A 26,656-nucleotide genomic window follows, 5' to 3' on the forward strand; every position below is an offset into this window, starting at 1 on the left:
CACCATGCAGTTGCTGCTTGTTCCTGGCAGGTCATGCGAGATCACTGTGCTTGCCTGCTTACAATCATTAATCACATCAATGAAAAGATCATAACACCCAGCTATCTTGTATACAATGAAAATATCTGCAGGTTCAATCCAACACAAAGGGTTGGTACCATTTGGCACTGCTTACTGTCCATATCTTCTATAAAGTACAATTCCTGGCTCAGGATGCTGACCAACATATTAAACAGTCACAAGCAACAGATTACACTATTAGGGTCAACCACACAAGACACTAATCTCACTTCTTGCTTCTTTAACCATTAACCAATTTCAAACCACAAACTTAAATACAAGACTACAATTCCAAAAGGCTGGAATACATAACAACACAAATAACATGCAAATTGAAATGGCCCATTCATCTTTGTCTCTGAAGCAATCACTTCGCTCCAAAGTGCTGTGGGACCTCCTGAGGGCAGGAAAGGTGTGAGTAAATACAACTTTTTTTAAAAAAAAGATCTGAAAAACATCATATGTAGGGCCTTGGAAGTTTCAATCTGGATCTGTATTCCCAGCTGTTCTGAGTCAAGGAAAGGCTTCAAACTGCAAACAAAATCAGTTTTGAAGAACAGAATTGTATTGCAAATGGAGGCAAAAAAAGAGATCTCCTTGCAAAGACTGTTTTATTTCTCCCATCATGTTCAATGTGGGGATAAGGGATAACCAATTCTCAGCAGCTAAGCACTGTCGGGAGTTGGTATCCGGGCTGTTTCAGGAACGGAATGCCCCTCTAGGAGGGTCCAGGTCAGTCTTTAAATCTCCTGTTGGCTTGAAGCTTCTTGTAGTAAGCCTCCTGGTCGCTGTCTGTGCTGGTTTCCCGTTCAACTAGGAAAGCCGGGTTGGGTTTCCTCCTTAATGTCGAGTCCCGGCTGGAGCCGACGGTCAGGCTCTCCGAGTTGGTCTCGCTCCTCTCGGCTGCTGCCACGTTGATCGTGGCAACGCTGCAGAAGCGAGTGTCTTCATGTTCCAGGTCACTGGCCGAGGATCCGGGTGATACTCCTCCAGCGCTGCCCCCGCTCTTGGCGGGTCGGTAGCTCCGGTAGTCCCTGCTGAGGTCGTTCAGCTCGTAGGCCTCACCAGCCTGTGGCGACTTCCACTCCCAGGGCCCTGCGGCGCCATTGGCTGAGGAGACATGCACAACTGGGTGTGAGCCGTGGGCGTCCACTGTCACGATGCTGGATGAGTCCCGGTCTGAGGGTGACTTGTACTGCGAAGACTCTGAGCTGCTGGAGGTCTCCGAGTGCCTCGGTGTTACCGTCACCGTGCTCTGCTGCTTGGACATGGCGATGACCTGCATGATGCGGGGTTGGGGCTGGGCCCGTGGAATCCCTCCCTTCTCCGCCAGCAGCATCCACTTGGCCCGAGCTGAGTTACCTTTCGGGGAGGTGCTGACACTCGCCTGGCTTTCCTCAGGGATGTGGACCAGTTGCGAGGTGCCTGCTCTGGACTGGATCAGGACCCGTGCCCCACCTCTCTCAGTGGCCCTGGACTGCACCGTGGGGTAGAGGGAGGAGGGTGCCACTTCCTCCTGCTCAAAGCCTCCAGCCCTCAGCTCCAGAGCAGCCCTCATTTGTGGCTGTGACTGGCTGATGTTAGGGTCGTGGTCCAAGGCCAGGCCATCCACCGGCCTCTGCCTCCACTGCGAGATAAGCTGCTTGGAGCGGGAGGCGTCCATGGAGACATGAATGGTCATGTGTCGGCGAGCGGCCTCATCCAGGTTCGGTGTGTTTACCCGTGGCAGCGTGTTGCTGAAGGTCACCATGTTTTCCTTGCCCATTGGGCTGCGAGGCGCCAGCAGCTCCACGTCAACACTGGCCCGTTTCAGGCTGTTCAAGGAGTTCTTCTCCCGCTGTGCCAGGTGCTGCTCTAGGCCTTCGAGTCTGGGCTGTGGATTCAGCTCGTCCGTGCTCAGGGACTTACTCTGCTGGTAAACCGAATCATGGCGGAGATGAGCCAGGGGCCTAAGGCCACTCTTGGGAGAAGCTTTCATTGGGGTGGCATCATCTGAGGCCTTGAAGTTCCCCACAGCATGAAGCCCCTGTGAAAACATATATACAGGAAAAAATAAGGGGCCAGCATAATTCAACTTGTGACTGACAGTGTTTGCAACTTTGAAATTAGGCAATGCTTGTGTGGGAGATGTGAAACCATACCTTTTCTTACTGTTGGAAGTTGTGAGGTGCTTATCCCAATTACCTTAAAAAGGTATAAATACACGAGAAACTGTTGCAAAACTTGGCTTCTGCACTGACTGTGGTTCAAGAGACAAAGCCATTATTTCATCGAATTATTAAAGTGTGGAAGCAGGCCATTTGGCTGATCGAGATTGCACTGACCCTCTGAAAAACATCCCACCCAGAACCATACCCCTACCTTATACCCATAACCCTGCTTTTCCCATGGCTAATCCACCAAGCCTGCACATCCCTAGACACTATGGTCAACTTACCACAGCCAACACAACTAACTTGCATGACTTTAGATTGTGGGGTAAAACCAGAGCACCCGGAGGAAACCCACACAGACACTGGGAGAATGTGCAAACTCCACACAGACAGTCACTCGAGGGTGGAATCAAACCTGGGGTCTCTAGTGCTGTGAGGCAGCAGCGCTGACCACTAAGCCACTGTGCTGTCCCTCTCTTAAAATGTTTTGCTTAATTGAGACATTTTAGAGACCATTGGATGATTATTTGGATAAAAATAGCATGCAAGGGGCTGGGGAAAAATCAGAAGATCGGCACTAAGCAATGACGCTCATTTAAGGAACTGGTACAGGCACGATGGACCGAATGGCCTCCTTCTGTACTGTAACACTGGTGATTCTGACAGTGAGAAAATGGTTTAATAGGGTACATACAGAGAAATAATTTCCTCTAGTGGAGGGAGTCCAGAATAAAAGGGCTCCTTGATTTTCCAGCTGGAATTACACAGTTTGGGAATGAAATCAGAACGTTCTTCTCTGGGAAATCTGGAATTCCCACCCTTAAAGAAGGAAATAGACAGATTTTTAATTAGCAATGGACTGAATGATTGTGTGAAGCGGGCAAGAAAGTGGAGTTGAGGCTGCGGTGAGATCAGCCATGATCACATGAAATGATAGAGCAGGTTCAAGTGGCTAAATGGCCTACTCCTGCTCACTGTTCTTCTGTAAAAGATTGTAGGTGCGGATGGCCCCTTGAAACTTTCCATGAGGCCTGAAGAAATATGAACAGGAGTATAGGCTGCCTGGTCTCCCAAACCTGGCATCCCACAGCAGCATAGCTGATTCGACATCCCTCACTGCCACTTTTCCAGTTTCCTCGTAACCCTCGATTCCTGACTGATCAAGAATCTCTCTACCTCAACCTTAATTGTGTTCCAACATGTAGGTAAATTGATTTGTGAATCGACTTAAGAATTGAACACACGGGGGTGGCACGGTGGCTCAGTGGTTAGCACTGATACCTCATAGCACCAGCCACCCAGGTTCGATTCCGGCCTCGGGTGACTGTCTGTGTGGAGTTTGCACGTTTTCCCGTGTCTACGTGGGCTTCCTCCCACAGTCCAAAGATATGCAGGTTAGGTGGATTGGCCATGCTAAACTGCCATAGTGTTCAGGAATGTGCAGGCTAGGTAGGTTAGCCACGGGAAATGCAGGGTTACAGGGGTGGGATGCTCTTTGGACTCAATGAGCTGAATGGCCTGCTTCCCTACTATAGGGATTCTATTTGCAACCCAGTGACTGCATCAGTGACTCATTGGTCTTGTTCATAAAATCTACAGGACAGCTCAAATGGGAAATTCGAAATAATAGCAGACTGGCATAATTTGCAAGTGCTATTCTGAGGGTGGGAATGAAGTGAAGGTGTTGAGACAGAGAAGAGAAAGCCTTACTCTTTAATTGGCTTTGCTAAACATGTCCTGGAAGAGCACATTCCTATCCCTGGTTAGCTAAAATAAGAACAATTTCACCTCTAATATAATGACTATATTTCCTAACAGTATAAAAAAGGACCTAACGGGAAACATTTTCATGCAGAGGGTGGTGTGTGTATGAAATGAGTTTCCAGAGGAAGTGATGGCGGCTAGTACAATTACAACATTTAAAAGGCATCTGGATGGGTATCTGAATAGGAAGGGTTCAGAGGGATATGGGCCAAGTGCTGGCAAATGGAACTAGATTAGGTTTGGATATCTGGTCAGCAAGGATGAGTTGGACCAAAGGGTCTGTTTGTGTGCTGTACTTCTCTATGACTCGATGTGGTGGGACATAAATATTGTTAAAATGTGTCTTTTCATAACTGATGCACAACAGAAAAGATACATCACTTGCAGGGAAAACTGGAAGGATATTAAGTCTGATTGTGATAATTTGATTGTGAAGGAGTGAAGCCGAGATTTGAAATATACGTACTTTGATGATCAGATACTGTTAATGTCTCTTGATGCCTAATTAGTCAGAATCGTTGGTTGTAGGGGAGACAGTGTCCACATTTTGATGTTTTGTATTGATTTTACAGAGTTGGAAAATGCCTTGATAATGAACAATCAGTCAAACAGCCTGAAGGTGGGTTACGCTTAATCAAAATACACAACATTAACCCAATAAGGACATAGCTATAAATTGGACAAAAAAGATCAATTGTAATTGACCTGTAAATAGTGGCACATAGTCTCGATATTGATTGGCCCCTGGGGCAACTTTATGGACCATTATCACTAACTATGCGCACTATCATTAGTGACACTCTGATGGTAATCAATTCAAAGTTTACTTTTCAGCTTCGTTGGGCAGGTCTTACAAATGGGGCTTCTCCTGATTGGGGTTACTGCCTTTTGCTTTGTTTGATATCAGTCATTTCTCAATGGAAAACAACCTTTTCCTAGCTGCCATCAGTTCTGAGGATGGGTCACTGGACCTGAACCTTTAACTCCATTTTCTCTCCACAGATGCTGCCAGACCTGCTGAGCTTTTCCAGCAATTTCTGTTGTTGTTTCTGCCGTCCAGCATCTGCAGTTCCTTCGAGTTCTCAACAGGTAGGGGTCTCCTTCTCAGCCTGAAGATAATGTGTTCAAGTCTCACTCCAGAGACTTCAGCACATGATCTAGGCTGACATTTCCATAAAATGCCACTTTTTGAATGAGCTATAAATCGAGAACAAATCTGGCCTCTCCAATGAACCTGAAAGCTCTAATGCCAGGATTTGAAAGAGAGCAAAGAGGCTGCTTTGGTATTCTGGTATTCTTTGGTATTCTATCACAATATAGAATCCCCATGGTAGGGAATGAGGCCATTCAGCCCATTGAGTCTGTACCAACTCTCCAAAAGGCATCCCAACCCAGACCCAGTTTTTGACCCTATCACCATAACCTTGTACGTATTTCCCATGGCCAATTCACCCAAACCACACATCTTTGGACAGTGGGAGGAAACTGAATCACCAGGAGGAAACCCACACAGACACAGGGAGAATGTGCAAACTCCATACAGTCACCTGAGGCTAGAATTGAACCTGGGTCCCTGGTGCGGTGAGGCAGCAGTGCTAACCACTGAGTCACCATGCCACAGGTCCAGAGATCTTGAAAGATGCTGTATAAATGCTAAGTTTTTCCTCCACTTTAGATGTTCTTTAGTTTTTCCATTGAAATTACAGAGGGATGAACATGCTCAGAGGGCCGACTGATGTCCCACTGTAACTTTGGCAGGGGCCCATTACTGACAGAGTGAGAGACGTCTTGCAGACATTCACCATCCCCAGGTACATTTTTCTCCTCGTCATTAGCACAATTCAGTATTTACATGAGTATGTGATAGGCTTGGCCCATCACTTCATCACTCACCAGGTACGCAGCAATTCCTGCCCCAAAGACAAAGCCCACATATACATCGATGGGGTGGCTCCTGTATTGTGTAATCTGTGTCAGGCCACAAATACCTGCAGCAATTGCAAAGGCAAACACCAGCATTGGCTTCAGGAGCTTGGTGCAGTCGGATATCGTTGAGTTAAAGTACATCTGAAAAATAAATATGGGAAAGATTTTGTTCAGTCCTTTGTTGACATGTTCCATCTTTCAGTCAAGTCGTGGCTGATCTGCTTCTCAATTCCATTTGCATGTCTGAGCTCCAAATCCCTTGATATCCCAGTTTGTCTGACATCTATCGATCCAGTCTTGAAAGCCCCAAATGCCCCAGTGCTACTCATTTTTAGTGAAGGGAATTTCTCATTCCTAACATGCTTCTGTGTGAAAAATGTGCTTCCTTACTGTCTTCCTATTTAGCTGAGCAATAATGTTAAGATTATGACCTGTTCTTCTTGCTTCTGCCCTTACAGAAAAAATCGACACAAAAAAATCCTTTTCATGTTGGAAGTACTTTGATCAGCTTGACCCTCAACCTTCAAGTCCCTTAAGAATACGAGCCAAATGTAGACACTCCCAACTTAACCTCCCAAGCCCAAGGTACAAGAAGGAACTGTGGCTGGGGTGGCACGGTGGTTCAGTGGTTAGCACCTCACAGTGCCAGGGACCCAGGTTCGATTCCAGCCCCAGGTGGCTGCCTGTGTGGAGTTTGCACATTTTCCACATGTCTCCATGGGTTTCCTCCCACAGTCCAAAGATGTGCAGGTCAGGTGAATTGGCCATGCTAAATTGCTCAGAGTGTTAGGTGCGTTAGTCAGAGGGAAATGGGTCTGAGTGGGTTACTCTTTAGAGGGTCGGTGTGGACTTGTTGGGCTGAAGGGCCTGTTTCCTACACTAAGCTGTGACAAAGCTAAGCTTAAATTCATCTCCTTCTGACACACCTGCAGTAATGCCCAGTTCAGTGAGACTGTGCTTAATTGATTCCACTTCAAACGAATCGCAGTCAGAGTTTCACTCACAATTGGCTCTATTACTACTAAACAGGGGAAAAAAACAGTAAAAAATACTTGGAAGTAGAGTCATAGAAGTCCACAGCATGGAAACAAGCCCTTCAGCCCAACGTCCCTATGCTGCCCAATTTCACAATTAAACTGGTCCCATTTGACTGAGTTTGGTCCATATCCCTCCATACCTATACCATCCATGGACATGTTTAAATGTTTCTTAAATGACATATTGGTCATAATGGCCCTTCACTTTGAAACAGGTAAGATGAGTTTGACCAGTATCTCTCATTCACTAGTTTCACTGGCTTTTCCTTCTGGGCTCCTAAACCAAGATCCTGGAAACCTTCCTACTTTCCATCACTTGCCCAAACACACAGTGTAATTTTCACATGTATAATTAAGCTCTCTCTCACCACCCTTTCTCTTGATTCCTTCACTGTTGTTAAATTATCAGATTGGTTATTCGACATGCTGCAATGGATGAGAAGAGATCTTCTCAAGTAATAATGGGAATTACAAAGCTGCTGCCTTGCGTTCCCAATCCAAATTATGTTCCCTAGCTGTCAACTCTATCCCTAGGCTTTACTGTAACAGTCTGATAATAAATCAGACTATTTGTAACCTGGGTGTTATGTTTGATTCTGCCACAAAGTGACCAACCAACTATATATCCACGCTGTCAGTAAGAGCACCTATTTTCACTGTGTAACATTATCTTTTTCATTTATGCTTGATCTAACTGCAGACTGAAATCTTCATTCACACCTTTACCTTTACACTTACTAATTCCAATCACCACTTGGTTACTTTCCAGTCAGGCAGCATCCGAGGAGCAGGGGAATCAATGTTTCAAGCAAAAGCTCTTCAACAGGAATTCCTGATGAAGAGCTTCTGCTTGAATCATCGACTCTCCTGCTCCTCAGATGCTGCCTGACTGACTGTACTTTTCCAGCACCACACTCTTTGACTCTGATCTCCAGCATCTGCAGTCCTCACTTTCTCCCAGTCATTCAAATCTCTGCTGTCTGCATTTTTACTCACACCAAGTCTGAATCACTGATTGCCTGATATTGACTTACATTAACTCCTGGTCAGCAGTGTTCTGGTCTTAAAACGCATACCTTCTTTTCAAACCCCTGTGTAATTTTGTCCTCCCTATTTCTGTAATCCACCTACAACATTCAAATTATCTGCACTTGTCTGATGTTAGTCTCTTGCACATCCCTAGTTTTAAAATCACTCCATCATTGGTGGCAAAGTCTGGAATACCCTCCTTCTTCCTACTTTTCTTTCCTCTTTAAAGAAGTTTCTTAAATTCCAACCGCTTGAGCAAATGTTTACCCACCTACCTTTATATTGCCTCATGAATTGGGCTTGTATTTTACTTTATAATGCTTCTGCAAAGTGCTTTAGGACATTTTGTCATGTTATCGACAATAAATAAATATAAAATTATTGTTGTGTTGGTTTCACTCTGGTGAACCCTGGCTGTACCCTGTTCCGACACTAATCTGTCCTTTCTAAAGGTGCAGTATTCCAGAGTCTGGCCAAATAGTACAGGGAATGACAGTTGATGAAAGCCAACTATGAAATAATCACAGAATCTCCACAATGTGGAAGCAGGTCATTTGGCCTACTGAGTCCACACTGACCCTCCGAAGAGGAACTTCCACCCCTACCCTAACCTTGTAACCCTGCATTTCCCATGGCTAACCCACCTAGCCTGCATACCTCTGGACACTATGGGCAATTTAGCATGGCCAATCCACCATAACCGGTACATCCTTGGACAGTGGGAAATACATACACAGGGAGAATATGCAAGCTCCACACAGACAGTTGTTTGAGGCTGGAACTGAACTCATGTCCTTGGTTAGGTAGCAGTGCTAACCACTGAGGCACCATGCCACCAGTTTTTAATCCACCTCGTCTGCACATTCACGGATACTTCACTAATCTGATCACTCCACCCTGGGGCTATGCTATTGCATTATTACATCTTGGACAGTGTTGACACACCTCTGAGCTGAAAACCTTGGGACTATTTAAGGAGTTGGCCAATACTTCTGTGCTGAGGGAATCCTTGAGATCTGAAACTTTACAGCATGGATTGGGAGTGGTCAGGTGAAATATTGTGAGAATGTCTGGCAATAGAGAAATTCTACTGAAGTAAGAGAGGATGATGAGACTATAAGAGCTTAGAGAGGTCTGAGACATTCAAGTTCTTATGTAAAGTGAAAGTAATTAATTCTGTAGGAATTAGGATGAAAGTAAATGTTAGAATTGCATAGCAAAGTTTCCTCATTCCCATTGGCAGATTGTTCAGCGTTGGGGGTGAGGCACTCACCGAGATGTAGACTGCAGCGAAGGCGGAGATTGTAGCATGCTGGGAAGGGAAGCTTTTCCTGTGGAACAAACAGAAATTGGTATTATACACTCAAGAAGCACTCTGTTGCCTGTTAGTATACCTCTCCAGTCTGCAATTCTTCCCCTTCGTTTATATAAATGATTTGGATGAGAAGCTAGGAGCTTAATAAGATTACAGATGACACTAAAATTGGTGGCTCAAAAATAGATTGCTGGAAAAGCTCAGCAGGTCTGGCATCATCTGTGGAGACAGATCAAAGTTAACATTTCGGATCCAATGACTCTTCCTCAGAACTGGATTGGTGGCATAGTGGACAATGAAGAAGGCTATCTAAGATAACAAAGGGAAATTCGACCAATGAACTGAGGAGTGGCAGACGAAATTTAATTTGGATAGATACAAGGTGTTACATTTTGATACAATGAACAAAGGCAAGAATTATATAGTTAATGGTAGGACCCTGGGTTGTGTTGTCGAACAGAGAGACCTAGGGGTTCAGGTACATAGCTCCTTGAAAGTTATGTCTCAGGTAGATGGTTAAGAAGGCATTTAGCACCCTTGCCTTCAGAGCTTGGATCACTGAGTACAGGAGTTTGGACATCATGTTGCAGTTGTACAGGACATTGGTGAGACTACTTTTACAATATTGTGTGCAGTTCTGGTTACCCTGCTATGAGATGGATATTATTAAATTGGAGAGGGTTCAAAAAGATTCACAAGGATGTTGCTGTAAGTGAAGCATTTTAGTGATAGGGAGAGGCTGAATAGGCTGGGATTGTCAAGTGTGAGGTTGTCCATTTTGGAAGGACAAATAAGAACGCGGAATACAGGGTTAACGGTAGGGTTCTTAGTAAGGTGGAGGAGCAGAGGGATCTTGGGGTCTATGTTCATAGCTCTTTGAAAGTTGCCACTCAGGTGGATAGAGCTTGTAAGAAGGCCTATGGTGTATTAGCGTTCATTAGCAGAGGGATTGAATTCAAGAGTCGTGAAGTGATGTTGCAACTGTACAGGACTTTGGTTAGGCCACATTTGGAGTACTGTGTGCAATTCTGGTCACCTCACTTTAGAAGGGTGGAAGGTATAGGGGAGATGTCAGGGGTAGGTTCTTTACCCAGAGAGTGGTGGGGGCATGGAATGCGCTGCCTGTGGGAGTGGCAGTCAGAATCATTGGTGACCTTTAAGCGGCAATTGGATAGGTACATGGATGGGTGCTTAAGCTAGGACAAATGTTCGGCACAACATCGTGAATATAAAGGTCTAGTCCGTGGGATAGGAGAGTTTAAGACTTAGCGGCATATTTTTAAGCTGGGAGGAGAAAGATTTAAAGGGACTTGAAGGGTAACTTTTTCACACACAGGATGGTTCATGTGTGCATTTTCAGTCTCCTTTTGTGAGGAAGGATGCTCTTGCTCTCAAGGGAGTACAGCGAAGGTTTACCAGGCTGATCCCGGGGATGGCGGGACTGACCTATGAAGAGAGATGGACTCAGTTAGGACCATTTTCGCTAGAGTTCAGACGAGAGAGGGGGGAATCTCTTGGAGATTTAATAAAATTCTAACTGGACGAGACAAGGTAGATGCAGGGAGGATGTGCCCGACGGTGGGTGTGTCCAGAGCCAGGGGTCACAGTCTGAGGATTCGGGTGGACTATTTAGGACGGACATAAGGAGACATTTCTTCACCCAAAGAAGATGAGCCTATGGAATTCATTACCACAGGAAGTAGTTGATGCCAAAGTATTGAATGTATTCAAAAGATGGCTAGATATAGCACTCAGGGTGAATGGGATCAAAGGTTATGGGGAGAAAGCAGGATTAGGCTATTGAGTTGGATGATCAGCCATGATCGTCATGAATGGCAGAGCAGGCTCGAAGGGCTGAATGGCCTCCACCTACTCCTATCTTCTATACGTGAAATGAACTTCCTCAGGAAGTGGTGGATGCATTTATTTAAAAGACACTTGGACAGGTACATGAACAGGAAAGGTTTCAAGGGATATGGGCCAAATGCAGGTGAGTGAGATTAGTTTAGGTCAGCATGGATGAGTTGGACTGAAGGGTCTATTTCTGTGCTACATGACTCTGACTCTTCACTCCCAGAAATGTCTAAATATTATATATCATGTTGCACGTACATTCAATATAACAAAGGAGAAGGTGAAGTGGGGTTTCACTCTAGTTCTAACAGTGTTCTGTTCCCAGTGCTGTTAAACTGAGTGATCTGGGTCACTGACTGTGACCAGGCTGTCCATGATTTCCAGTGAGATTTTACTTGCAGCAGGTAATAGTTAGGATGAATTCTGCTTCTAACATTGACTTTGCCCCCAGTAACACAGCCAGAGAGTCGTAGAGATGTACAGTAATGAAGCAGACCCTTCAGTCCAACTTGCCCATGCCAACCAGATATCCTAAATTAATCTAGTCCCATTTGCTCGCACCTGGCCCAATTCCTTTAAACCCTTCCTATTCATATACCCAAACAGATATCTTTTAAATGTTGCAATTGTACCAGCCTCCACCACTTCCTCCGGCAGCTCATTCCATACACATACCACCCTCTGTGTGAAAAAGTTGCCCTTTTATATCTTTCCCTTCTCACTCTAAACCTATGCCCTCTACTTCTGGACTCCCCCAACCCAGGGAAAAGTCCTTGTCTATTTACCCTATCCATGTACCTCTTGGCTTTATAAACCTCTGTAAGGTCACCCCTCTGCATCTGATGCTCCAGGGAAAATAGCTCTGGGCTTTTCAGCGTCTCCCTATAGCTCAAACCCTCCAATGCCCTTGTACATCTTTTCTGAACCCTTTCCTTCCGATAGGAAGGAGACAGAATTACACAATATTCTAAAAGCGGCCTAACCAATGTCCTGTACAGCCACAACATTATCTCCCAATTTTTATACTCAATGCACTGACCAATAAAGGAAAGCATACCAAATGCCTTCTTCACTATCCTATCTACCTGAGACTCCACTTTCAAGGAGCTATGATCCTGTCCTCCAAGATCTCTTTGTTCAGCAACACTCCCCAGGATCTTACCATTAAGTGTATAAGCCCTACCCTGTTTGCCTTTCCAAAATGCACCACCTCACATTTACCTAAATTAAACTCCTTCTGCCACTCCTTGGCTCATTGGCCCATCTGAACAAGATCCCTTTGTACTCTGAGGTAACCTTCTTCGCTGTCCACTACACCTCCAATTTTAGTGTCATCTGCAAACTTACTAACCATACCTATGTTCACATCCAAATCATTTATATAAATTACGAAAAGCAGTGGACCCAGCAGGACCTCCAGCACCTGCAGTCCTTTGCTTTCTATTATCCTTGTTTGGAGCCCACACACAATATCATGGCCCCAGTATGAGCTTGAACACATCGGGCCCTCCCAGAACCCAAACATGGGGCCATGTTGTACCCTGCCCAAGGCCCTGCTTGTGGGTAACCTGGAACTTCAGGTTCAAGAGCTACTCCAGCTCTTGGGTTCTGAGGAAAGATCACTGAATCTGAAATGTTAACTCTGATTTCTCTTCACAGATGCTGCCAGATCTGCTGAACTTTGCCATCAACTGCTGTTTTTGTTTCTGAAACATTGCTGCTGGTTTCTCAAGCTGGCCCAGGCCACATTCCATGATGGCTGAGACATCTCCCTGCTCCTTTAAATTCTTAAATTTCAGGGAGGACTCATCAGGGAGGAAAAACACTTCACCAGCGATTTAGCTCAAAAAGATATCTTCAAATGATTTCCTTTATTGAGTTAGAGCACTGAATTGTAGTTATGTAGAAGCCTGACAAGTGTGTGGAGGAATCAGCACTATCCTGGGGCGGTTAAACATTAAGCACATTCACTGAGCAATGTTACACTGACCTCAGTGACCATGACTGTAGCTCAGCATATACGTTCATTAATGGAGTTTTCATTGTTACCGCTTTCATTTTGGCTGAATGAGAACTCAAAAGGAAATCAATTTTCTTTCTTAATACAGGCCCTGTTCTCTGCCAAATTGCTGACTCAGCCTGAATGTGAAAACAGCTAGCAGTGTATATGATAATTAAACTGCTGGCTTGTATACGCAAATGGAATGATTACTATTCATACTGAAGTAAGGCTGGATCTCACTGCCAAATAGAAACAAGAGAACAGATGTGGGCTCCAAATGAGATGACACAAAACACCAATTAAATAGGTCACAAGGCAAAGGATTCTCAATCAATCTCAAATGTCTCTTATTAGGTGGCCTGAATATCTACCCATCATATTCATGTGGATCAGTCCATTATTCAACATTGCAGGTCAGTGGCCTCTACTCTGAATTGATCTGACCAAATCTCTTCTAATGTTGTCCATTGCCCAAGGTTTGAACACTTACCTTTCTGTAGCTTCTACCTCCCCTCACAATCTTATGAGTTCATCCTAACCATAAGATCCACTTGCTGTTCCGTCAACCCTATTGCCAACAAACTACTGACCATCTATCGACACTTTCCTCCTGCATCTCATTTTGTTAAACGTTCAATCTTTCACATATTATTCATCTCCCCTTAAACTGTGCCATCATCATTACCATCAGTCAAAAAGTTTACAGCTGACATAAGAACATACGAAATAGGAGCAGGAGTAGGCTGCCAGGCATTTCCTCCAACCAAATGTTGGAAAAACGGAAGCCATTTTTCTTGAGTCTTACTTCAATGGAGCCATTCACTCCTGCTTCCTGGTAATTTTCTAAGACTGAATCAAACCATTCCAGTCCTGGCATTTAACTGAGCTGAGCCCATTGACAAGAGCAGAAAAATACAGCACAAACAGACCCTTCGGTCCAACCAGTCCATGCTAAACATAGTCCCAAACTCCTGCTCCTGGCACATATCCCTCCAAACCTTTCCTATTCATGTATCTATCCAAATGTCTTTTAAACATTGTATCTGTGCCCAATTTCAACACTTCCTCAGGAAGTTCATTCCACATTTCTGTGTAAAAAAAAATTGCCTTTCATGTCTTTTTTAAATCTCTCTCCTCTCATCTTAAAAATGTGCGCTCTAATCTTGAAATCTCCCATCCTAAGAAAAAAGATAACTACTATTAATTCTATCTATACCTCTCCGTATTTTATAAACTTCTATCAGGTCGCCTCTCAACCTTTGAGCTGCAGTGAAGAAAGTCTACCCTATCCAGCCTTTCTTTATAACTCAAACCTTGTTTGTTGTAGTAAGATGCAATACAGTATCCAGATTAACTACATCTGCCATTTTTCAGCCTGCTGACCCAGTTGATCCCTTTGTAATCTAAGAAAACCTTCTTCAATGTATACTGTGCCACCTATTTTGGTGTCGACAGCAGATTTACTAACCATGCCTATTATATTCTTATATGTAAATGACAAACAAAGGAGAAATCAGAATCGATCCCTAGGGAAAGATGCTCCAGTCCGAAAAGCAACCCTCCACCATTGCTGTGTCCTGCCATTAAGCCAATTATGTATCCAACAGGTAAGCTCACCCTATATCCCATGTGGCCTAACTTTACAAATTAATCTATCATGTGGAACCCTGTCAAAAGCCTTACTAAAACCCAAATAAACAACGTCCACTGCACTGCATTCGTCAATCTTTTTGGTAACTTTCTCAAAAATATTCATAAAAAACATAATTCCATTTCCATAACATCACATACCTCCAGCCTGCCTTTGCTCACTTGCAGTTGAAGCCCTTGTTCATCCCTCTGTTGCCTTTGCATTCTAATGTATTCTTGGGCTGGCCTCCTAATCCAGACCTATCTGAATCTCTACTTCCCTTACCCTTCCTGAAACTCAGCCCTGCTGTAGTTGCGTAGTGGTAATATCACTTGAGTAGTAAGTGAGAAACCCAGACTAATGTCCTGGAAATGTGGGTTTGAATCCCACCATTATTGTGGGGATGTGAATTAAATGAAAACCTGGAACATAAACCTGGTTGAAGCAATTCCTCCTCATGTCGGTAAATGGTCATCCCTTCACTCTGAGGCTGTGCCCTCAGATCCTAATCTCTCCCACTGGTGGAAACATCACAGCCAATGTGTAGCTATTGTGATTACTACAAACACCCATTGGGTTCACCATTCACCTTAAGGGAAGGAAATCTGCCATCCTTACTTGGTCTGGCCTACACGTGACTTCAGACCCCGTAGCAATGTAGTTGACTCTTAACTGTTGCCTGGGCTATCAGGGATGAGCAATTTAATGTGAGCTTAGTCTGTGAAAGAAGAATTTTTAAAAACTCATCACTCCTAACTGACTAACGTTGACATTTGAGTCAGCAACACCAGCACTTCCATTTACTCCACCTCCGTAACCCCCTGAGATATGTAGGCTAGGACTATTCTTTCAAAGTATCCCTATATGAAAAAATAGTGGAAATTCTTCTCAGAGCAAGCTGACTACAAGTGTTAATGAGGGCAGAAAAACGCCACATCCAAAAATAATGAATGCTTCAAAATGAAACCGGGGCAAGTTCCCAATTTTCCTGCTGCACAAGACAAGTATTGAATAAGCATAACAAGCATAATGCAGATAATAAAAATAATAAGCTTGCTAAAGAATCTCAGGTTACTTGAGAAATGTTTTGCAGCTTTCTAAAATCCATCCAAGTATACTGTAAGACCACAAGACGATAAGACAGAGCAGAATTAAGCCATTCGACCCTCTGAGTCTTTTCTGCCATTCAATCATGGCTGTAATGTTTCTCAACCCCAATCTCTTGCCTTCTCCCAAACTTTTAATCTCCTTTCTAATCAAGAACCTATCCATCTTGGTCTTAAATACACTCAATGATTTGGCCTCCACAGCCTTCTGGGGCAATGTGTTCGACAGATTCACCATCCTCTGGCTGAAGAAAGTCTTTCTCATCTCAGCTCTAAAGGGTTGTCCCTTTATTCTGAGCCCTCGGGTCCCAGTCTCTTACATATAATTATGAAGGGAATAGGTAAGATTGCAGCAGGGAGGCTGTTTCCATTGGTGGGTGAAACTAGAACTATGAGCATCACCTCAAAATAAGCAGGAAGCAGATTTAGGACTGAGTTGAATTATCGATTCATAGAAACCCTGCAGTGTGGCAACAGGCCATTTGGCCCAACAAGTCCACACTGACTCTCCAAAGAGTATCCCACCCAGTCCCATTCCCCGCATTTACCCCTGACTAATGCACCTAACCTACACATCCCTAAATACAATGGGCAATGTAGCCAATACACCTAACCTGCACATCTTTGGATTATGGGTGGAAACCAGAGCACCCAGAGGAAACCCATGTGACACAGGGAGAATGTACAAACTCCGCACAGATAGTCGTCCAAGGCTGGAGTTGAACCCAGAGCCCTGGCACTGTGAGGCAGCTGTGCTAACCACTGAGCTACCATGCTACCCCTCTTCTGCAGGAGAAAATTCTTCATCCAGAGGGTTGTGAATCCGTGGAATTCCCTGCTCAGTGAAGCAGTTGACGCTACCTCAGTTGAATGCTTTTATGGCAAAGAAACATTTTTAAACAGGAAAGGAATTTTGAGGTTTCTGAGCAGGTGGGTAAGTAGAGCTGAATCCACAAAAAGATCAGCCGTGATCTTATTGAACGGTGCAGCAGACTACTCTTGCTCCTATTTCTTATGTTCATATGTCCTCTCCTACTGGTGGAAACAACATCTCCATGTCTACTCTATCCAGACCTCTCAGTATTTTGTAAGTTTCAAACAAATCCCCCCATATTCTTCGAAACTCCATTGAGTTTAGAACCCAACTGCTCCTCGTATGACAAACCCTTCACCCCGGGATCATCATCGTAAACCCCCTCTGGTCTCCCTCCAGAGTCAGCACATCTGTCTGCAGGTACAGGACCCAAAACTGCTCACAATATTCCAAATGCTTTTGAAACAGACTCAGTCATAGAGAGCAGGAGCAGCAGTAGGCAGTTCAGCCCATTTCCAGTTATTTAAAACATCGCTTCTTAAAAATAATTTCTCAAAAACATTGGACAGCATCCAAGAAATAATATTTAAATAATATTTAAAATTTAAATAGGAACCTGGAAGCGAGAGTAGGCCCTTCAGCTCCTTATGCCTGTTCCACCAATCATTTCCATCATGGGGCATTGACATGTTAACCTCCCTAATTTCCATATCCCTTATGTGATAAAAATCTATTAATGTCAGGTTCTGAAAGCTCCCAACTGAACTCCAAAGTTCACAGTTTTTTAGGGGAGATAATTCCAAATTTTGGGTTCATTTTTGAGTGATTTCACTCCTAAGCTCCGATTTTCGGATTAAGTCCCCTCATTCTTGATTTCCATATGAGAAGGAATTACTTCTCTTTATCTGTCAGAGGGAATACAATAAATATCTCGATCAGATCATCCTGAATCTTCAAAACCCAAGGGAATACAAACCAGATTGCTGCTTTCTCTCCTCATAAATTAATGTTCCAAATCCCAGTACCATTAGCTCTTTATGAAAATAAAATATTCCAGTTGTTAAATACTTAGTCTCTTCATCATAGATCTCAGAGGTGGTATCTCTAAGATTATAGTTTCAACACTGACTGTTCCACACCTTCCCTGCTGACTTTTTGACAGATTGTGTGCTATAATCATTCCGTTAGATCTTTCCTCTCTGCCAAAAGAACTTAAAATTCAGGAAGAATTCAAATATATTTTAAAATACACAGCTTCCAGCTGCTTGATATTCTATTCACTTCATCTGGCAACCAGAATTTAATCTAATTACAGCATTTGTATTCCTTGCTGCTCTCACGTCAAGACTGAGGGTCTATAATTTGGTGTGAGTCTCTATTCTTGTTGTTAAATGTTTCAATACATCACAAAATTCTAGCAAAATTCTAGTTTCTGTGTTTCCAAGCTGTCAGGGTACACTCTTCCCTTCGATCTGACTTATTGCTGATAGTCATGAGTTGGTGGCAGCTGAGGTTTTCCTGCTATCCTGTGTCCCCCAGTTTTGTTCAGAGGCCTCATTCCTGATGAAGGACTTTTGCTCCTTGGATGCTGCCTGACCTGCTGTACTTTTCCAGCACCACTCTAATCTTGACTCTAATCTCCAGCATCTGCAGTCCTCACTTTCGCCTAATAACAGGCTACAGCTGTCTATGACTGGTATCTTGTGAAATTGGCCATCACTGACTGTGGACACAGGAGGAATTGCAATTGAGGAGTCGACACCACAAGGCATGCTGGATCAACTTTTGCCAAGCAGCAAATTTGGAGACGGGATGGGGGCATTTAATAGGGCAAGAAAGTCTGGTATCTGCCAAAAGAACTTCTGCATCTTCGGACTATGGGAAGAAACTGGAGTACCCAGCAGAAATGGGGACAACATGCAAACTCCACACAGTCAGTCACTCAAGGCTGGAACTGAACCTGGGTCCCTCGTGCTGTGAGGCAGTAATGCTAACTACTGAGCTACCTTGCCCATGAAAGATGGACCACAAGAGGAGGAGGAAGACCCATGGACGTGTTCCCTAAAACTTCAGCCACAGAGCCTGAGGCTGCCTTCACAGTGATGAAGAGCTTTTGTCTGAAACATTGATTTTCCTGCTCCTCGGATGCTGCCTGACCTGCTGTGCTTTTCCAGCACCACTCTAATCTGCACTCTGTATCAAGTGCCCATTTCATCCTCTGGTATCACTGAACCATTCTTAGTTGTCACAAAGGTATACTCCTCTTTGTTTAATTCATAATATCCAAACTGCTGCATTTTAAACTTAAACTACCTGAAAAGTCCATGCAAATGGTTAATGCCTATATTAATGTAATTGTGGTCACCAACCCTCCAACTTGTCCAATGTCTATCCTTTAGTCAGCAATGGATTGATTGTAGTTTTTATATGACTGCATCCATTGCCTTTTAATCATTCCTTTCACTTCTGAAGAGGAGGATCGAGGATACAGGTGGGCCAGAATTCACAGAGTGGATAGTCCTAGCCCTTTGTGGTGATATTTTGAAATCAGTTTTTAACAAAATCACAGAAAAAAAGCGACCACCTTAAATGGGGAAAGGGTAGGCAGCAGCATCAAGTTCACCCTTTCCTGATGAAGGGCTTTTGCCTGAAACATCAATTTTCCTGCTCCTCGGATGCTGCCTGACCTGCTGTGCTTTTCCAGCAACACTTTAATCTAGACTCTGGTTTCCAGCATCTGCAGTCCTCACTTTTGCCATGGGGAAAGGGTAGGCAGCAGCATCAAGTTCACCAAAACTTTGGATCTTAATCTCTGTCTCCATCTTGATCTATGGGTGGGTTCACCTCCTCCCGAGAATCGGAGAACGTGGTGGCCGAGGTGGGCTTTGGAGGCGGGGGAAGGTAATGGGTGGATAGGCATTGTGGCACAGAATCACAGAATTATTATGGTGCAGAAGGAAGGCATCGAGCCCACTATGTCTGCACTTTATTTCCTGTCTTTTCCAAAGTCCCTGCACATCACTATTATCCAAAAAAGACCAAATTCCTTCTTGAACAGCCCAATTGAACCTGCCTCCACCACATTTCCAGACAGCATGTTGCGTATTCTACAGATACACACACTGCCTTCCCACCACCAAGTTACGGTTTGGGTAGGAAGCCCCAAGTTTGGTTTTCCTGCTCCATTGCTAATTAAAGCCCTCAAGTGGCCAATTAATGACCACTTATAGCCTCTTCATACCAACATTACGATTAACTATGTCATTGTCTGGTTAATGTCCAACACCAAAAGATATATTGGAAAAACAGGACTTTATTTTAAATTCTACTGTTTTAGTCTACCTATGCTGGGATACTCTTTGTCTTGCTTTCTTTCTTTATCACTTCCTAAAGAACTTTTTTATACTGTAATTCAGACACAACCCCTGTTTCTTCATGATATCCACTAGCACTCCTTTTGACAGCTACATCATGAGTCTTTTGTTATTTAATCTCCCCTGGCCTGCAACATATCACAGATTTATTTTCTTCCTGCTTTCTCTCTCCTTTCTACTGGCTTAAAACTCTTCCATTTCTACGCTGGAGAGATGGTAGTGGGGAACAATGAAATGGCTGAGGAACTGAATAACTATTTTGTATCAGTCTTCGCAGTGGAAGACAAAAGTAATATCCAAAAAATTCAAGACAGTGAGGAGGCAGAGCTGGGTATAGTGGCCATCTAGAAGGTGCTAGAAAACCTGAATGCCCGAAGGTGGATAAATCACCTGGACCAAATGGACTACATCCCAGAGTCCTAAGGGAAATAGCTGTAGAGGTAGTGACGATCTTTCAGGAATCGCTAGAATCAGGGAGGGTCCCAGAGGACTGGAAAATCACTAACGTGATACCCCTGTTTAAAAGGGAGAAAGGCAAAAGATGAAAAAATACAGACAAATTAGCCTAACCTTGTCCATGGGTAAGGCTCTGGAATCCATTGTGAAAGATGAGATTTCTGAATACTTAGAAGTTTATGGTAAAATAGGCCAAAGTCAGCATGGTTTCATCAAGGTGAGGTCATGCCTGACAAATCAGCTAGAATTCTTTGAGAAAGTAATGAGCTGGTTAGACCAAGGAGAGCCAATGAATGTTATTAACCTGGACTTCAAGAAGGCCTTTGACAAGGTGCCACACAGGAAGCTACTGAGTAAGATAAGGGCCCATGGTGTTAGAGGCAAGGTGCTTGCATGGATGGCAGAAAGTGGGGATAAAGGGGTCCTTCTCAGGATGGCAGCTGGTGACAAGTGGTGTTCTGCAAGGCTCCACAACTTTTCACTTTATACATTTCCACTCTAGATGAAGGGACTGAGGGCATTCTAGCTAAATTTGCAGAAGATACAAAGATAGGTAGAGGGACAGGTAGCATAGAGGAGGCAGGAGACTGCAGAAGGATTTGGGCAGATTAGGAGAGTTGGCAAAGAAGTGGCAGATTGAGTACAACGTGGGAGAGTGTGAGGTCATGCACTTTGGTCGTCAGATTAGAAGCATGGACGATTTTCTAGATGGGAGAAAATTCAGAAATCTGAGGCGCAAAGAGACTTGGGAGTTCTAGTCCAGGATTCTGTCAAGGTAAACTTGCAGGTTGAGGCAGTAGTTAGGAAGGCAAAAACAATGATGGCATTTATTTTGAGAGGACTTGAACATAAAAGCAGGGATGTACTTCTGAGTTGAAACTTTATTGCTGGAACAGCACAGCAGGTCAGGCAGCATCCAGGGAACAGGAGATTCGACGTTTCGGGCACAGGCCCTTCTTCAGGAATGCGCAGAGAGTGTTCAGCAGGAGAAGATAAAAGGTAGGGAGGTATTTTTTCCTGCTGAACACTCTCTGCTCATTCCTGACGGAGGGCCTGTGCCCGCAACGTCGAATCTCCTGTTCCCTGGGTGCTGCCTGGCCTGCTGTGCTGTTCCAGCAATAAAGTTTCAACTTTGATCTCCAGCATCTGCAGACTCACTTTCTCCTCGAAGATGTACTTCTGAGGCTCTATAAAGTTCTGGTCAGACTACATTTGGAGTATTGTGTACAGTTTTGGGCCCGATATCTCAGGAAGGATGCACTGACCCTGGAATGTGTTCAAGAATGGTCCCAGGAATGAAAAGCTTAACATGAGGAATGTTTGAGGACTCAGGGTTTATACCCAATGGAATTCAGAAGGATGAAGTGGGGGGTGGGGGTGGAATCTAATTGAAACACACAGAATACTGAATGGCCTGGACAGAGTGGATGTTGGGAAGATGTTTCCAATCTTAGGAGAGACTAAGACCCAAGGGCATAACCTTAGACTAAAGGGAAGACTGTTGAGAATGGAGTTAAGGAGAAACTTCTTCAGCCAGAGAGTGGTGAATCTATGTAATTCATTGCCACAGAAGGCTCTGGAGGTCAGGTTTTGAATATATTTAAGATTGAGGGAGATAGGTTCTTAATTGTCAAGTAGATCAAGGGTTACAGGGAGAAAGTGGGAAAATGGGATTGAGACACTTTTCAGCCATGATTGAACAGCAGAGCAGAATCACTGGGCTGAATAACCTAATTTCTGCTAATATGTGTTACCATCTTTTAGATCATTGGCCTGGTATGTTAAATGTTTCTCTCTCGCCACAGATGTTGCTTAACTTGTGGAATAGTCCCATCTTCTTTATCTCTTATTTTATGATTTCCAGCACATGCCAGGTTTTGCTTTTGGATTTGTGGGATTAGCTGGATTATTATTGAGTGCACTGACACAGATCTGATTAGCTCCCTTCCAAACCGTACTGATACGAGTGTACAGTTAGATTGTCAGACTGAAGGAGTAATTGAAGGAAAGATCGGGGGAGTTGTGAATTTGATAGAAAGTTGTCAAAAGATAAAGGGATTATAAATCAGTTGCAGATATGGGCGGAGAAATGGCATATGTGCTTAATACAGGTAAGAGTGAGGTGCTGCACTTTGGAAGGTCAAATGTTAAGGTAAAATATAAAGTTAATGGCAGGATCCTGAACAGTATTGACATATAGTGGGATTTTGGGGTTCAAGTTGGTTAAGAAAAAGAAGAAAAGATATGTAAGGTATAGACAAGGTAGATCGAGTGAATCCTTAGAAGAGTATAAAGACAGTAGGAGTATACTTAAGAGGGAAATCAGGAGGGCAAAAATGGGACATGAGATAGCTTTGGCAAATAGAATTAAGGAGAATCCAAAGGGTTTTTACAAATACATTAAGGACAAAAGGGTAACTCGGGAGAGAATAGGACACCTCAAAGATCAGCGAGGCGGCCTTTGTGTGGAGCCGCAGAAAATGGGTGAGATACTAAATGAATATTTTGCATCAGTATTTACTGTGGAAAAGGATATGGAAGATACAGACTGTAGGGAAATAGATGGTGACATCTTGCAAAATGTCCATATTACAGAGGAGGAAGTGCTGGATGTCTTGAAATGGGTAAAGGTGCATATATCTCCAGGACCTGATCAGGTGTACCCGAGAACTCTGTGGGAAGCGAGAGAAGTGATTGCTGGGCCTCTTGCTGAGATATTTGTATCATCGATAGACACAGGTGAGGTGCAAGACTGGGGGTTGGCTAACATGGTGGCACTGTCAAAGGTAGAAGACAGAGGGTGGTGGTGGAGGGTTGTTTTTCAGACTGGAGGCCTGTGACCAGTGGAGTGCCACTGGGTCCTCTACTTTTTATCATTTATATAAATAATTTGGATGCGAGCAGAAGAGGTGCAGTTAGTAAGTTTGCAGATGACACCAAAATTGGAGGTGTGGTGGACAGCGAAGAGGGTTACCTCAGATTACAACAGGATCTTGACCAGATGGGTCAATGGTCTGAGAAGTGGCAGATGGAGTTTAATTCAGATAAATGCGAGGTGGCTGCATTTTGGGAAAGCAATTCTTAGCAGGACTTAGACACTTAATGGTAAGGTCCTAGGGAGTGTTGCTGAACAAAGAGATCTTGGAGTGCAGATTCATAGTTCCTTGAAGTGGAGTCACAGGTAGATAGGATAGTGAAGAAGGTGTTTGGTATGCTTTCTTTTATTGGTCAGAGTATTGAGTACAGGAGTTGGGAGGTCATGTTGCGGCTGTACAGGACATTGGTTAGGCCACTGTTGGAACATTGCGTGCAATTCTGGTCTCCTTCCTATTGGAAAGATGTTGTGAAACTTGAAAGGGTTCAGAAAAGATTTACAAGGATGTTGCCAGGGTTGGAGGATTTGAACTATAGGGAGAGGCTGAACAGGCTGAGGCTGTTTTCCCCAGAGCGTCGGAGGCTGAGGTGTGACCTTATAGAGGTTTACAAAATTATGAGGGGCATGGATAGGGTAAATAGGCAAAGTGCTTTCTCTGGGGTCGGGGAGTCCAGAACTAGAGGGCTTAGGTTTAGGGCAAGAGGGGAAAGATATAAAAGAGACACAGAGGGTGGTACGTGCATGGAATGAACTGTCAGAGGATGTGTTGGAGGCTGGTACAATTGCAACATTTGAGAGGAGTTGGATGGGCATATGAATAGGAAGGGTTTGGAGGGATATGGGCCGGGTGCTGGCAGGTGGGACTAGATTGGGTTGGGATATCTGGTTGGCATGGACGGGTTGGACCGAAGGGTCTGTTCCATGCTATACATCTCTATGACTCTAAGTCCATAGCTTCCTGAAAGTGGCCACGCAAGTAGATAGGATGGTAAAAATGGTGTGTGGCATGCTCCCCTTTATTGGTCGGGGAACTATGTACAAGAGTCAGAATGAGCAAAGCCGGTCAGGCAGCACCCAAGGAGCAGGGTAACCAATGTTTTGAGCATAAGCCCTTCATCAGCTTATGCTCGAAACGTCGATTCTCCTGCTCCTTGGATGCTGCCTGACCTGCTGTGCTTTACCAGCACCACACTTTTTGACTCTGATCTCCAGCATCTGCAGTCCTCACTTTCTCCTTACAGGAGTCAGGATGTCATGTTGCAGTTTTATAAGGTATTAGTTAGGCCACACTTAGAGTATTGTGTTCAATTCTGGTCATCACATTACAGGAAGGATGTGGAGGCTTTGGAGAGGGCGCAGAAGAACCAGGAGGTTGCCTCGATCACAGGATATGAGTTATATGGAGAAGGCTACAAAAACTCAGTCTGTTTTCTCTGGAGTAGCAGAGCATCAGGGGAGACTTGATAGAAGTCTATAAAATTATGAGATACATAGGTAGGGTTAACAGTCCGAATCTTTTTCCCAGAGTTGAAATGTCTAAAACTATGGGGCATGCACTTAAAGTGAGAGTTCAAAGGAGATGTGAGGGACAGGTTATTTACACAAAGAGTAATAGGGACATGGAACACACTGCCGGGGTTATGGTGGAGGCAGATATGTTGGACTGTTTAAGGGACTTTTAGATAAGCACATGAATATGAAAGGAATGGAGGGATGTGGACCAAGGGCTGGCAGAAGAGATCAGTTTAATTTAGCAACATGTTCAACACAACATTGTGGGCCGAACGGCCTCTTCCTGTGCTGTACTGTTCTATGTTGTATGGAATTCTACTATCCATTCCTCATTGCAGGGTATATCTGAGAGCTTGCCCCATACCAGCCTGGTTAACAAATAACAACTCTTTAGAGCAGACCTGGGCATTTTACGGCCTGCGGGCCATATCCGACCCTTTGATCGTTCTTGTCTGGCCCGCATGAGGTCAATCTTAAATTAGAACATAAATGAAAAGGTATTTACGCAATACAACTGTGTTGCTTTTGTTTTGAAAAGGATGCTTTTTTTATTTATATATGGACGCACATGCACATGTATGTGCATGCGTGAACAGCTAAAAATGATGCTTGCAGGCTAGCCCTCAAAATGTGAACTCACGTTAAGATAAGTTATGTCATATCCCACAAAATAGCCAGAAACAGTAAACCGTTTTCTGATGGAGAGTTTATTAAGTAGTGCTTGTTGGATTCTGCAGAACTAATATGCCCGGAGAAAAAGGAGGCATTTGAGAATATGCCCTTCTCCCGACGCACTGTAACAAGAAGGATTGGGGACATTGTGAAAAATCTGGAGCTTCAGCTGCAGCACAGAGTGGTCAACTTTGAATTTTTTTCCTTGGATGAGAGCTGCGACATACGTGACGCAGCCCAGCTACTCATCTTCGTATGTGAGATAACTACGAACTTTAAAATCACAGAGGAGCTGGCAGCCATGCAGTCAATGAAAGGAACAACAACTGCTTTGTTCACGGAGGTAAATGCATGTTTGGACACGTTGGGACTAAAATGGGACAAGCTGGTGGGTGTGACAACGGATGGTTGTCCAAATCTAATGGGAAAAAATGTTGGACTCTTAAAGAGAATGCAGGATAAAGTGACAGAAATTGACCCTGAACAGAAATTGGTATTTTTGCATTGTATTATACATCAGGAAGTGTTGTTGCTGGAAAAGCGCAGCAGTCAGGCAGCATCCAAGGAGCAGGAGAATCAACATTTTGGGCATGAGCCCTTCTTCTCCCATTCCTGAAGAAGGGCTCATGTCCGAAATGTCGATTCTCCTGGATTCCTGAAGAAGGGCTCATGCCCGAAACGTCGATTCTCCTGCTCCTTGGATGCTGTCTGACCTGCTGCGCTTTTCCAGCAACACATTTTCAGCTCTGATCTCCAGCATCTGCAGTCCTCACTTTCTCCTTTGCTGTTGATGTGACTGCACTTATGAATGAACTAAATGTGAAATTGCAGTGCAAGGGCCTTTTTGTGCATGAAATGTACAACTCGGTGATGGCTTTTATGAGAAAGTTGCAGCTTCTCTCAAGCCAAATGGAGGACAACATTCTCACCCACTTGCCAACACTGAAGGAAGCCGCACCTTCAGCTGATCACCTCCACAGGTACTCATCTATGTTAGAAGCACTGCATGGTGAATTTTCAAGGCGATTTCAAGACTTTAAAACGGTTGAGAATGAAATGCACATGATTTTTTTCCCC

General features: G+C 44.1%; 1 protein-coding gene across 1 annotated transcript in view; it reads right to left on the reverse strand.

The window, feature by feature from the left end:
* Positions 1 to 12: 12 nt before the first annotated feature.
* Positions 13 to 26,656, reverse strand: part of plppr3a (phospholipid phosphatase related 3a) — a 129,981-nt gene continuing 103,337 nt past the window's right edge. Inside the window, exons 6-8 of the mRNA XM_043720758.1 lie at positions 9,243 to 9,300; positions 5,871 to 6,044; positions 13 to 2,086 (exon numbers count right to left, since the gene is read on the reverse strand). Coding sequence (XP_043576693.1) covers positions 794 to 2,086; positions 5,871 to 6,044; positions 9,243 to 9,300 — 1,525 coding nt within the window. The 3' untranslated portion in view covers positions 13 to 793. The remainder of the gene's footprint in view (positions 2,087 to 5,870; positions 6,045 to 9,242; positions 9,301 to 26,656) is intronic.

This window comes from Chiloscyllium plagiosum, chromosome 31, assembly GCF_004010195.1.
Source record: "Chiloscyllium plagiosum isolate BGI_BamShark_2017 chromosome 31, ASM401019v2, whole genome shotgun sequence".
NCBI classification, from domain to species: domain Eukaryota; kingdom Metazoa; phylum Chordata; class Chondrichthyes; order Orectolobiformes; family Hemiscylliidae; genus Chiloscyllium; species Chiloscyllium plagiosum.